This window comes from Colletotrichum godetiae, assembly GCF_030913485.1.
Source record: "Colletotrichum godetiae strain CBS 193.32 chromosome Unknown BDP55scaffold_6, whole genome shotgun sequence".
Classification (NCBI taxonomy): Eukaryota; Fungi; Ascomycota; class Sordariomycetes; order Glomerellales; family Glomerellaceae; genus Colletotrichum; species Colletotrichum godetiae.
Genome location: NW_026851254.1, coordinates 1,610,762 through 1,624,109, shown reverse-complemented (window position 1 = coordinate 1,624,109; position 13,348 = coordinate 1,610,762). Strand labels below are relative to the sequence as shown.

Genomic DNA, 13,348 nt, shown 5'->3' with positions numbered 1-13,348 from the left:
CGCCTTTTTACTTCGCATTCGGGACCGTAGAAAGCCTCATAATCCCATGATAGCACGGACACAGGAGCGAACATACATGTACGAGCTGCCGTCCTGCTACACGTCGTATCCAGCTTCTCAATCCTCATCTACAACGTGAACACGAACACGAGCCCAAATCCTAAAATCAAGCCCAATCGCTTCCCGATACCTCTAATTTGTCAAGTCGCCATGGCATCCTATACTCACTCAAGCCAGGGAACATCCGGCCAGTCCAAGCTCTTCCTCAGCCCCGCGGCCCTAGACCCAGCCGGAGACAGGGCCAACCACACCTCGTTCTGGCGGAACCCCAGAGTTGGGAACATTTACCGCAACACCGAGTACATCACTTTTCCGATCACACAGCCGCTGCTGGACTATTGCGGCCTAACAGAGAACAAGATTGCTTCGCTCGACAAGCCCGTTGAGGTCCTTGATATGTGCTGTGGTGCGGGCGTGGTCTCTGCCCGTATCCATGAGATGCTGAAGATGACGGGCCAGGAAGGGAAGGGACTTGTAAAGTTGACTTGTTCTGATTCTAGTGGTGGTCAGATCGAGCATGTTAGGAGCCGAGTTGGAAAGGATGGCTGGACGGATACGACCGTAGTCCAAGCGGATATTGCAGTAGGTTTCTTCCCTACACGTGTAACTGAGTGTCCTGTTCGACGTGAACTCTGGTTGGCCTACGGCATGACGGCATCGCGCTAACTTACAGTAGAGCCTACCATTCGAGTCGAACAGCTTTGACTTCATTGTGGTTGGCATGGCCTTGATGGTTGTTGCAGAGCCCTACGCAGGTCTAGCAGGTACGTCAGCCTGTAACGTTCGAAATCAAAGATCACCGCATTCTTCTGCCCCGTTACTAATTCATGAGTAGAGCTTTACCGCGTCCTCAAACCAGGCGGCCGCATCGCAAGCTCCACTTGGGCAACAGAAGGCTGGGTTTATGACACCCGTGACGCCGTCGCAAACTTGGGCATCCCCGGGCAACAACCGGTTCCGTGGCCGCAAAAGTCATGCCATTTGACTGGCCTCTGGTCGCCGGGCGCATGGGAGGATCCCTATTTCGCGGCTGCCATGTATAATGCTTCGGGGCTTATCGAAATCAAATCAGAGACCTTGCCCAAGCCCATCACTTTCAGAGATCCTGAGCAGTTCTGTACAATTTTCGAGGCACTATTTACGGGAAGCATTGAGAGATACTGGTCCGCGGAGCAGAAGGAGAAATTGAGGCACAAGTTGAAGCCTGAAATTGTCGAGTATTTGAGGAAGAAGTATGGAGGTGGCCCATTTGAAATTGAGAGGTCTGTTGTTTTTGTTAGCGGCACAAAGTTGAAAGCCTGAGTCGGCGGGATGATAATAAGGATAGAAGAAATGTCTGTTGTATAACATCGATACCACTTCTTTCCGTGCATTTAGAATTATGCAAGAGCTCCAAAGTAGATCACGCACTTCTGAATGTTTTGAAGCGTTAACTAGTAGTAGTATGGACTTGTCAACTATTTCTGCTAGATGTAAAGGCCTGATTCGTCTGCATAAACCTTTCATCGTGCAAGGGAGTCAAAAATTTGCAGATCTCGAGGTGAAATGGGTTTTGTTGGTAGGCCATGGACAAAGGCAGCAAAGCTGAGAGGATTGCTGTCTTTCGGACGAGAGGGCTTCCAGCTGGTCTTGATAAATTGGATGAGCCTAAACGTCTGCCAGTCCTTCACGTTGTGTAATTAGATGATATACAGGCCATGGAAAATATTTCCTAGTCATACAAAAGTGTGTAAGATCAAGACCATTCTATAGAAAGACGACAGGTGGTCTTGCAAAGAAGAAGTCTTCTAATGCGTTACCCAAGCATTCAATGGATCATCATCGAGCACAATGAGACAATGATTGCAGCTTCGGCAGCTGTTTACGGCCGAGTGAAATGACCGACGCCGATGTTGAGGTTTCGAGAACTCTGTGTAACAATCGATGCCTCATTATGGATGCCAAGCGGCTCTTACGCGTTTCTCTCCTGACTCTACAGTCTGATACCCGAGATATCGTTACGGCTACATGTTGAGTCAAGTCAAAGCTTAAATATTTCCGTAGTGTGGTTTCACCCTGATGGGCGCTAGCGTCTCTGACTCTGTTTGTTTTATGATCCAGCCTCCTCGAACGCTCTAAAGGCGCTACTGGGACAGTGCTCGAACAACAACATCGTGGTACAAGCTTACACCGCCAGGATTGACGAATCAATGAGCGCCGAAGGAAAGCTTAATCGAACTTGCACTCGAACGATGCTCGCTAAACAGGACTACTCGATCTGGGCCACTGCGATATCGCGAGTAAGTTAGGTATGACCATTGAGTAACATGGAGAGGTTTTGACGGCATCACTGAGTTAGAGTTTTGAGGGTGGTCTATATAGGTCCTCGAGAGTCGCGCCCTTGTCTTGACGCCTAGATTAATTTTGGCATCACTAGCAACCGACAACTCTTTTGACTTACTTGGACCTGATTTCACAAACCGCTACCATCCACGAACACCGAGAAAACACAATGCAGCTTCAAGCTCTTCTCCTAACCAGTATCAGCGCTCTGGGAAGCGTTGGAGCTCTGGGACTGGGCCTTTCCATGAATTCAGCCCTCGCCCTGGCAACACTAGTATGAGTCCTCATCTAACTCTTATATGCAATTCACTGTCAGAATTGAATCGCATCATGCTAATGGTGGGTTCTTCCAGGCCCCTGCTATTGCTGTTGCGTCTCCCGCACGACTTCTGACGCGAGCGGCAATCATTTCTCGCGAAGAAGGTATAGAGCTCGTGGATCGTGCGAATCGGGGTCCCCCAGGTTGTGGGCGCGATCCAGCCACCTGCCAAAGCGATGAGACTCGGCCACGGAAGGGACCAAAGGCTCGGTCTGCGACCACGGAGGAAGACGAGTAAGAGGTAGATGGACGGTTCGGACAATGTGAAGCGGTTAGTCATGGAGGTATGCGAACATCTTATCTTTAGAGAGCTTCAAAACTCCGTAGATACTGAGACTGCTTCTTGTTCTCGATCTTTCGGAAACGTGAAGTCCGTGCAGCATCACGAGATTGATTTCCGTTTTCGATCCCGCTGAGATCAAGACCGGGGCCGCATGTCCATACATTGTCTCCACAAACGCGGCCTTTTCAACCGGCCCACCAGGAGCCGCCCTCGGAAGACTCTTTCGATGTCGCAAATCTTGATCGACTTTCTTTTCTCGGCGGACCCTACCAATCCAATGTGGTTGGTATATTTGGGAGATTTCAAATTTAAGATGTATGGAAAAAAGGGATATCTGTGGCGTCCCAGATTTCTTGAAAGTACATTTCCCCAGAGCTCTTCTTGTCTACACGCTTTTTCTTCCAATGCCAATAACTCAAGAAGGACTGTTCCCTGCAGTGACTGGTTAGAGACAATTCGAACACCATGAGATATTTTGCTAGGCTTCTCGATGTTTTCCTCTACTAATTGCGGCCAATCATTCGCGAATGCTCGTCGGCGCCTAGCTATGTGACGTGTCACGTTGGTACGAGGTCCAGAAGCACGGCGATGATGCGATTGGCTTGAAGAGCTCGCCCAGTTCTTCTGAAGGCGCAGCACACAGGGCAAATCCCAAGGCAGACTACCGCAGAGCCTGATTTCTGATTTTGCCTGACATTACCTCTCGCCCTCGATTCTCACCAGACTTTCTATCGACCTTTCGAGAGCATGGTTCTTCCCCGCGCTGGCATGGCCTCGGAAATCTGTCTTCTTTCCACTCGACGTATCGTCTCAAAGCATGGCTGAACTCGGAATTGCTGCCGGTGTGGCAGGTTTTGTGTCCCTCTCGGTGCAGATCGGTGAGGGTGTCAGCAAGCTGCGAGCTATCCGCGACAGTGCGGGCAAGGCTGCGACCAACACCAGCACCCTCATCCGCGAGCTGGATCTCTTGACACATGTCATGCAGGACGTTATCACGCATGCCTCGAGCCTCAATGACTCTGTCATTCAACACTGCCAAGCGGACTGTGACCAAGTTGTTCGCGATATGAAGTCGCTGATCACGAAAATACCGCGAACATCGAAAAGCGCTACGAAGGCCAGCGCGCTCAAGCTCCTCGCCTTTCGCGATTGGAAAGAGAATGTTGAGGCTCTACAGCGAAGCATCCAGGGAGCAAAGATCAACTTGATTCTGTGCGTGTTTTGAGGATTTGAATGCGCCTCAACTGCTGTGCACTTACACATAGCTAACATATAGTCACCATTAGGATCACTACTTCCAGGACCTCGAACCAGCTGAATGAACTGAATTTAGTCAGTCAGCTTCAGACTTCAATAAAAACAGCAGGTCCTCCTGGGGAGCCGGCCTCAAAGCTGGTTCCGACTGCTGCTTCAGACCCAACCCAATCTCTAACTGCCTCAGTTGGTACAGTGTCAAAAAGAGAGCATTTCAGGGCCAGACCTAATCGAAATTGTCTTTCGAGACTGTGCTCTTGTGTTTGCCATCGCAAGAGCAGGACAAAGAGCCGCTTCTGGGCCCTAGAGTATACCCCTTGGGGTACTTTCCAGCAGAGCTGCGACCTAGAGACCTGCACCACGACCAAATACGGAGCTTCGGTAAGGCTCGCTCTCTCGCAGCTCGGCATAAAGTGGGCAGTGGACCTTGAGATCTATGCCATCATAGCTACAGGCAAATTCTCCCTTCGTCCGAGTCTCGAAGTGGAGCAAATTGTGCCGTACACATCGCCAGGTTTCGAAATCATATGGAGGTGCGCAACCTACAGGATGAGCTTTGAAGAGGCTAGCAGAAGCCTGAGGCAGCTCCACGAAGCAGATCCATACGGTTTCAAGCGTCATGTGAATCCAGGAGGGAAGTCCTACATCGAGGTGAGTATGCCAGAACTCAAGTTGCGGCCTTCTCCTGATAGACGGCGATAGGAACTTCTAAGGTACCCGTGGCAGATGGGGAAGAACCAGATCCAATGGAAACTACTAAGACTCTTTATGCAAGAATTTAGAGTGACAAAAGGGACTGAAAGTGCGACGTAAGTCAGCCTCGAGGATCGGAAGGACGAGCAATGGCCGTGATCACTGATTTATCGTTACAGGTTTCTTGTCCAATGCGCAATGTGGATTGGAGAAGGCCCACACTTGGACTTGTTGGAAATTCTTCTGGGTCTGGGTTACGACGTATCCGAAGTTGTTGGTGATTTCCAAGACTGGCCGCAACTGTCATCACCGAACTGGATCTCAGAAGCGCACACCCCTGACCCTTTTTTCATTGAATACTTCGGAATTGTGTGCAAACATAACCAAGGAAAGTTCAATATCTAGCTGAATTGCTCGTAAATTTAAAGAGGAGTGGCAAAGGATATGAAGTCAGATGGTCACTAACATGTGACACGCAGGATTCGCTGGAATGACGCCCCTCCACGAAGCTATATTACTTGAGTCGACAGATGTAGTAGTCAAGTGGATCTCCAAGTCTAGAAAAGACGAAAAGAACAGCCTTGGGCAGACACCCCTTCACCTGGCTGTTGCTGATCCTCAATGCATGGGTGCACTCATCGAGGCGGGACACGACGTGAACAGCACTGATATCCACGGCATCACGCCCCTAATGTACGCTGCTGCAGCAGATCAAGCCGAATCTGCCATTCTTCTCATAGAAGCCGGAGCCAGCATCAACGCTGTCGATACCACATATGGACGCGACTTTATATACTACGCTGCCACCCGGAGGCATTGGAGGTTTATCCTCAATTTCCTTCTTCTACTCGAAGACCTCACCGAAGACCTCGCCGAAAACGGGATTGTGGAGACTTGGGTCCAAAACGCAGTCATTCTTTATCATGTCGTATACCCTCGCTGGAATGAGAATTACGAAATCTCTCTTCATCAGCTTTTGATGAAGTGTAGTACAGCTAACTTCACTTTCGATGACATGACTCTTGGCACTAGAGACAATTGTCTGCTACATTATAGAACCAGCATCACAGACTTTGAGGCTTTGCTGGGAAATGGGTTTGAGCTATTCAATCACATGAACAGCCATGGCCAAACTCCACTGATGGTTGCCACCAAGTTATGCGAACCTGACTTGGTCAAAAAGCTGATCGAAGTTGGGGCTGATGTCAAACTCAAAGATCTGCATCACCGGACAGCACTACACTTCGCTCTCAGTGAGGTTCCAAATAATACATATCACGTGTTCTGGACTGCCATGGAGATTATGCGGATACTGCTGGCCCGAGGTGCGGATGTCTTCAGTACAGATGACTGCGTATGCCCCTGTTCATCTGGTGGCCGTCTATCGGCTATTGACTTGATTAATTCTTCCAGCTTTTGCTGGCAGAGTAGATGGGGCAAGCCTTTGGTCGGGGCAATAGAGCTTCTGTGTGTGACGATAGAATATAGAGGAGAGCAAGAAGGAAAAGATTTGCTGCTTTCTTTCCTTCAATGGGAGAAGCATGAGGAGCTTGGAATGTCCCACCTTTGTTTTCAGCGGCATTTATCAGATGGCCTCTACGGCTTTACTGATTCGTCCCGGCCAGTACGCCTTCAAGATGAAGACATCGACGCTATAATCGACGAGGAGTCCGAGTTTCTTGATATTCTGGAAAACGAGATGGAGGAATCAAATGCCAAGAGTTATGAGGACCTGCTCAACGACTGGTTTGATCAGATGACGAGGAGATTTGACAAATTGGTCGAGGAGGAGGAAAGTGAATCGGCCAAGAAACTGGCGACAGCGACTAGTAGAGTCAAGGTATTATGAACCCTTTTCCAATGTTTCATCTCACAGCAGTGCTGATCTCAGGTGGAGCAGGAAGACTATCAAGTGGATTGCAAACGGGATTACTTCCATCACTCCATTACTGTTGATACGGCTGAGCCAACTCTGAAGAGAGAAATCAAGTCTTCTATGGCTACATACATTGCTTGGATTGAGCACGAATACCATAATGGAGCCACTGCACGCTTAGCTGGACCGTTTGACAAGGATTGGTACTCTACAAGAATCACGATGATTCACAAATTTATCGATGCTTTGGGAATGTCGGCAACAGAAATTGTAGAGGACTTGAAGCATAAAAATATCAGCATCGAGGAAGAAAGGTACGGGCCTGTTAATATTGAGAAGGTCGTGAAACACTTTCTTCAGTCTGCTTCGAAGTCTTGACGGAGTGTTGATGATCATCATGTGGGGAACAAATAAGCGTTTCTAGCCCATGGCTCAATAGAGACGACCTTTCTTGGGCATATTGATTCAAGCAGCTGACGCTCGTTGTCTGGATTTACTTGTTAAGTCTGTGATTTGGAGAAATCAGCTAATTGGGTGACGGAAGATCTCAACAGTGCTTTAATGTCATTCGCCATATCGCAGCAGTGCTCTAATTCTTTCGAATCAATGGTCAACGGAAAAGCTAATGACCGATGTGGGTAGGTCTTATGAAGATGCCCCATTGTGCCCATACACAAAGTAATAAGGGGTACCGACACATGATTTGTTGAACTCTAATGGCTTGGTTGGCCTCCTGCATTTGCCTCTGCCCTGCATCAAGCCTGCGTTGAGATTTTCATGTGGCTCTTTGACTGGTCGTACTTGGGATTACCCCTCATCAAGCAATTATGAGGAGTAATCTGCTGTTCAATGAAATACATATATCTCACACTGCTCGCTTAGAAGTATTTCCGCTCTGTTTATCCCTGTGTTGTGGCTCTGAATGGCATGCTCCATCAGCAAATCATCGCGCAATTCAACCTCCTTGAAGCCCATTCTGACAGCTGTTATCAAGAAGTAAAGTAAATGACTGTACGATGGCCAGCTTATTGGAAACCAGAACTCGAAAAGCGGCTCCATCACCAGCCACGAGATGCCATTTCTATCTCAGAGGACATTGCCGCTCGGGATCCGACTGCCCGTTCGTTCATGAAGGGCTCAGGGAACGGTCAAGATCTGAGGCGACTGATCCGGCCATTTCGCCGACGATCTGCAAGTTCTTTGCAAGAGGCTATTGTTCCAGGGGCGATAAATGCGTGTTCCCTCATAATTCTCAACTCCGGCCGTCTCCCGAGTCTGCATTGAAAGGCTTAGAGTCTACTGGACCAGCAGCGGAAGACTCCCGCTCCAATATCGCCTGCGCCTTTTTGGCAAAGGGACATTGTAGAAATGGGGTCAACTGCCCCTTTTCTCATACCGAAGTCGTAACAGAAGCGGGATTGTCCGCTAATGAGGTTATGGTATGTGAGCTATCTTAGACCCACCAACTATCTGAGAATACTAATTCCAACCATTCCTAGCCCCTCAAGCCTGAAGAGAAGTGCATGCGAGAGTTGTTAGGTGCCTGGGTAAACTTTGGCTCAGGCGCATCCGTCGAGAAGGTTTCGCTCTTCTCCGACTTTTCCACGGCCAGCATCCTCGACCTACCCGCTCGAAGCGATGTTGCAGCCGTATCGCGACTCCTGAGTCGATTGGGGTTCGAAGTCCCGAGTGCCGCCATTCGCATAAGACCCCATGGCTTAGGAGGCTTGATATGCGCCATCATCCGAGTAGAAGACCCCGACTTTGCACAGTCCCTTTGCGAAAGATTGAAGAAACCTGATATCGAAGACGTATGTGGATTTCCCGGGTTGAAGGCCGAAGTTCAGAAGCCTCTCAATCTCGATACCAACAAGGGATTCACCCACAGGGTGAATCGCAAGAAAGTCATTTGCTCCTGGCATAAACCAAAGCAATTGGCGTGTCTCACCTTTCGCTCAGAATCTGTGGAGAGTGAAGTCCGCAGCAACTTCGGAACTGGTGCATACACTGTCCTTGGAACAAAGGTTTCCTGCGCTCCGAGGTCGAGCACATTACTGCATCGATGGGGGTGCACACTGGGAGGGAGTTATTCAAACGGTTCGTCACCGAAGTTGACGCTGTATATTCCACCGCAAGCTACGAAGACCGACATCCTGAACATGATTCCTCAGAGGCAGCGGCCCACAAGTGTGGAACTCGAGGGGCCCCAGGACCTGGACAACACCAAGAGCGAGGTTGACATGGTCGAAGCTTTGCTCGTTGGTATTGGGCCATTGGAGATGAGACTCACGGCGAATGCAGATCCGGATGGCAAACGAGTTAAGGCCATGGCTCGTTTCCAAGATGAGGCTGACGCTCTGACTGCCGTTGAGTTGCTCCGATCTATGCCGTTGCCATTCAACAAGGCCGACAAACTCAGCATCATTGGACTTCATTCTGCGACATACAAGGTCGCAAATCATATCTTCAGCGCGATTCTAGTAGATTTCGAGAAAATTGCCCAGAGTTTTCGCAAGAAAGGAGTCAACTTCAAGAGGTTTCCATCGGCAAATGGCTACGTTACACTGAGACTCGAGAGTGAAAGGAGAGACGATCTCGCGGCAGCTGAGACGCACACTGACAAACTTCTCGAAGGAAGTTTAGTGTACGACGCCGACGGCAAGAAGCCCCTCTGGAGTTCATCCTTTCACAATAAACCGCTGGCAAACCGACGGCTTCGACCCATTGAGAAGCAACACAAGGTCGCGTTTCAATGCGTCCCATCCAAAGCCGAGATCCATGTTTTTGGCTCGTTCGAGGCCTCGCAGAAAGCTTGCGACGCATTGCTACAGTCTCTCAGTGACAATCCTTCCACAATCCACTACATACCTTTGACCCCCGAGAGTTTGCACTGGGCCATCAGAGGGGGGTTCAAAGCTATCTGCAAAGTGCTGGGCCAAGAAGCCGTGTCCCTCAACATCTTTGAGACACCCAAGAGGTTGGAGATCATCGGACCACTGGCTTCTTTCGACACAGCGATAGATATCGTGACAAAAAGACGACTACCTCAGGAACATGACATTTCAACGGAAGCGGAATGCTGCCCGGTATGTTGGACAACTGCCGAGAATCCACTCAAAGTCAAATGTGGGCATGTGTACTGTCGCGACTGTTTCGAGAACTTCTGCAAATCGTCCGTCAGCAGCGGTGAATCGGGGATTCGCTGTCTGGCTGACGAGGGGGTTTGCAATGCCTCATTCTCACTGCAGGAACTTCAAGACTGCTTGCCCTCGATTACCTTTGAAGAGCTTCTGGATTCCGCGGTAACGAATCACATCAAAAGGCACCCAGCTGAGTTTCGATGGTGTCCCACTCCAGATTGCCAAACCATATACAGACCAACATTGTTGGCCAAGATCTTCAGTTGCCGAGGATGCTCGAAAGTTATTTGCGCATCATGCAATGTCGACCACCATGGCAAGACTTGTGCCGAGCATACATACGTCACTTCAGGAGCAGCTGCGGCTGCTGACAGGAACTTCAAGAAAGTCAAGAAGCAGCTGGGGATCAAAGACTGTCCTAGATGCAACACCTCGATTCAAAAGTCGTACGGCTGCAATCACATGACCTGCACAGCTTGCAAAGCACATATCTGCTGGGTTTGTCTGGAGGCTTTCGATGATTCGAAGCCTTGCTATGATCATATGAATAGAGCCCACGGAGGAATCTTCACAGGTGATCCACTGTACGAAGCGTGAACTTGAGAACAAGAGAGAAAGCTCAAATTTGGATGGACCTGATTGGCTTGTCACAAACACGAGAAGTCCTTTTCGCATATTTTACTCCTTGACCTCAACAAGCATTTACTATCATAAAAACGACTGTCGTGACTTCTAGTATGCGTTGGGGGTCTATTTCTTTGCTGCCCAGGATAGGAGAAGACTCCTCTGGAGCTTTGATGACTGTTGTAAAGGACTATTTTAACAGAGACCATTGATGTTGATCACGTCACGCAAGATGAGAAATATGCCAGGAAATGCTTCGTCTATTGATTGTTTTTAACCTCAGTAATGCCTACTTCAAAGGAAACATCAAGTGCGTGAGTTCCTTGTCAAAAGCTCAGGGAGCATTTAGCAAACGGGAACGTTGATGACCTGGCCGACCTGGAGGCTCTCAGGGACGACGCCGGGGTTCGCACCGGTCAGAGAGTCGGTGGTGATGCCGAGGCTCTGGGCAACAACGAAGAAGGTGTCACCGGACTTGATGGTGTAGGTGGCAGCGCCGCCGGTGACGCAGGTAGCGGTGCCAGAAGGCTTGATGCAGGAGGTGTTGTCGGGCACGCAGACGTCGACGGGGACGAGGAGGACCTGGCCAGCGTAGATGACGTTGGGGTCGGCGAGCTTGTTCTGCCACGCGATGTCGCAGATACCCGAGTTGTAGCGCTCGGCGATGATGGTCAAGGTCTGACCGGCCTTGACGGTGGTCTTGTGGAAGTTGCCAAGCTTACCGCAAGTAGCGGAGGGGGCAGGGGCAGCGGAGGTGGCCGTCTACGAACTTCTGTTAGCTATTTCCCAAAGTCAAGGCCAGTTCTGTAAGTGACATACGGGAAGGGCAGCAGCGAAGCTGGCAGCAGCGGCAATGACCGTGAAGATGGAGAACTGCATTTTGATGGTTGGTGGTGATTAGGTAAGAGATTATTGGTGATTATTCGTGCTAGAAAGAGTGGACAGACTTAGAAAGTCAAGGTGGTATGCAAGCTTGTGAAAGAGTGACAAAGTGGGTTGATAAGAGCAAAATAGGAGCCAGAGGAAGAAAGCGACGATCACGGCCTATATACAAGTCCACCTACGGCGCTGAGACAGAACACGCATGGTTAAATCGTTCTCGAATAACACCCGAAAATGCCGAGTCCCAACCAGATGGTACGAATCCGGAGATGGTCTCATCAATTAAGATTTCTCACTGTTCGCCGGTTCCCGAGTTCATCGCATGTAGGAAATGAGCTTCATTCTTACTTGTGGGGGCTATTATCCTGTAGCTAATGACCGCGAACCTTAGCTTGGGGAATTGGCTTTTGACTTAACTGAACTCTGAGTCTCGAAGCCTTACCCCTGTAAGGCGAACTGAACATGTGCACCCAGCGAGTCATTCGTCACGATGTGAGAAAGTTAATTATACAACATTGTGATTATGAGCATCAACCTGTCGGTGAGCTCAATGCTAAGAAAACAGCTGTATCGTCACTGAAACGTCTTTTTGGCCTTTCCACCGTGCATCAATCGATGTGGAAGATATGTTGCTGATCAGTTGAATGATTAAAGCTATTATGTAGACATGATATCTCGGACTTTGTAAGCGGCGCGCGTGGTTCGACCCGCCACGTCCCCGCGCCAATCCACTGCGTTGTTGGCTTTATCAGCGGATACAACAGCCTTTCCGAGCAAGGGCCACATATGTTGATGAGACCGGCTCGCCTGATGATGACGGGCTGACGGCCCTGCTTCATTGGGTCACTGACTCGACGGCAGAAGGCCTACTCATTCTGGAGTCCAGGGACTCTGAGGATTTTGAGCACTGGTGTCTTCGAGCAGTGACCGAAGCAGAACTGGATTTCACTTTAATCGAAACGTTAAACGTGATCTTTGCAATCCATCTCAAATCAAGAATGGCTCCATTGGTAAAGAAGAAGGCTTAGCTGTCTTAACTTCATGTCATCGCCCGCGCGGCGCGCGGTGTGGGTCCCGGTCAATATTATTCGGCCCTAGGTCCGATTGTGCCTGACGACTCGGCGACTTTATTGCTCCTGTCAGCGGAGAGAAAGACGAGGCGAGCTCGGAGCACGACATTGAGTTTGAGCCATGAGCATTTATTCGGCAAAAATACGGCTCCTCTTGTTCCGGCTCGATGGAACAATGCAGCGCTGCATCGAGTTACCAACGCGATTAACTTCTACGGCAACGCCGACGTCGCGTAACTACTTGTGTATTTTAAGATGAGAATCGCGAAGCTAACAGAGCAATTGGGCAACAAGATGAATGTTACAAGTATAAAGCTGGCAAATCCCCAGAAGGGGGGCGATGAATCTTTGGAACTGGGAGAACTTGGAAGAGGAAATCGGGAGGTTCGGCATCTAGACTTGCTGCATAAGTGTGTTCACCTCCTGTGAACAAGAACGCGTCCGCTTACTAGTAAGGAAGTGAAGAGCACACCCCCTAGCAATGGCACAAATTCGTGAGATGAGGTGAAGGAGAGGTTCAACATGCTTTGATGTTGTCCAAACTTGACCTGGCTTTCCCAAGACAGCAGATTGCAGGTACGGTGCTCTTCTTTGCAAACCTGCTTACGCCGGCAACGATCTTAGCAGAAGATCATATTGCCATGCGCAGTAATTGGATATATTCAACATGTTGAAAAGTAGCTAACATGTACCATGGCCTTATGAGGCTGGAAGGTTGCAATACCCCAGACACTTCACAAATGGTTGCATTGAAGTCTTGGGTGCAGAGTCTGGGGCAACGTCAATACACCACGTTCTTGGCAACCGTTGGCAACCGCAAGCTAG

At 49.5% G+C, this 13,348-nt stretch overlaps 4 protein-coding genes across 4 annotated transcripts; 3 read left to right on the top strand and 1 right to left on the bottom strand.

Annotated features, from left to right (window-relative positions):
- Window positions 1-210: 210 nt before the first annotated feature.
- Window positions 211-1,362, top strand: BDP55DRAFT_725107 (S-adenosyl-L-methionine-dependent methyltransferase; the record flags this gene model as incomplete). Its single annotated transcript, XM_060578972.1, has 3 exons — window positions 211-642; window positions 737-824; window positions 896-1,362. The coding sequence occupies 3 exons, from the start codon at window positions 211-213 to the stop codon at window positions 1,360-1,362; spliced, it is 987 nt and encodes a 328-aa protein (XP_060434277.1).
- A 2,439-nt stretch (window positions 1,363-3,801) lies between these two features.
- On the top strand, window positions 3,802-6,780 carry BDP55DRAFT_544498 (uncharacterized protein; the record flags this gene model as incomplete). The annotated part of the gene is made up of 6 exons (XM_060568486.1): window positions 3,802-4,196; window positions 4,271-4,889; window positions 4,941-5,047; window positions 5,111-5,323; window positions 5,362-5,363; window positions 5,411-6,780. The coding sequence occupies 6 exons, from the start codon at window positions 3,802-3,804 to the stop codon at window positions 6,778-6,780; spliced, it is 2,706 nt and encodes a 901-aa protein (XP_060434276.1).
- Window positions 6,781-8,029: 1,249 nt separating this feature from the next.
- On the top strand, window positions 8,030-10,602 carry BDP55DRAFT_575428 (uncharacterized protein). Its single transcript, XM_060570772.1, has 2 exons — window positions 8,030-8,246; window positions 8,307-10,602. The coding sequence occupies exons 1-2, from the start codon at window positions 8,244-8,246 to the stop codon at window positions 10,542-10,544; spliced, it is 2,241 nt and encodes a 746-aa protein (XP_060434275.1). The 5' UTR covers window positions 8,030-8,243; the 3' UTR covers window positions 10,545-10,602.
- A 314-nt stretch (window positions 10,603-10,916) lies between these two features.
- On the bottom strand, window positions 10,917-11,450 carry BDP55DRAFT_628233 (uncharacterized protein; the record flags this gene model as incomplete). Its single annotated transcript, XM_060571874.1, has 2 exons — window positions 10,917-11,333; window positions 11,391-11,450. The coding sequence occupies 2 exons, from the start codon at window positions 11,448-11,450 to the stop codon at window positions 10,917-10,919; spliced, it is 477 nt and encodes a 158-aa protein (XP_060434274.1).
- Window positions 11,451-13,348: the final 1,898 nt, after the last annotated feature.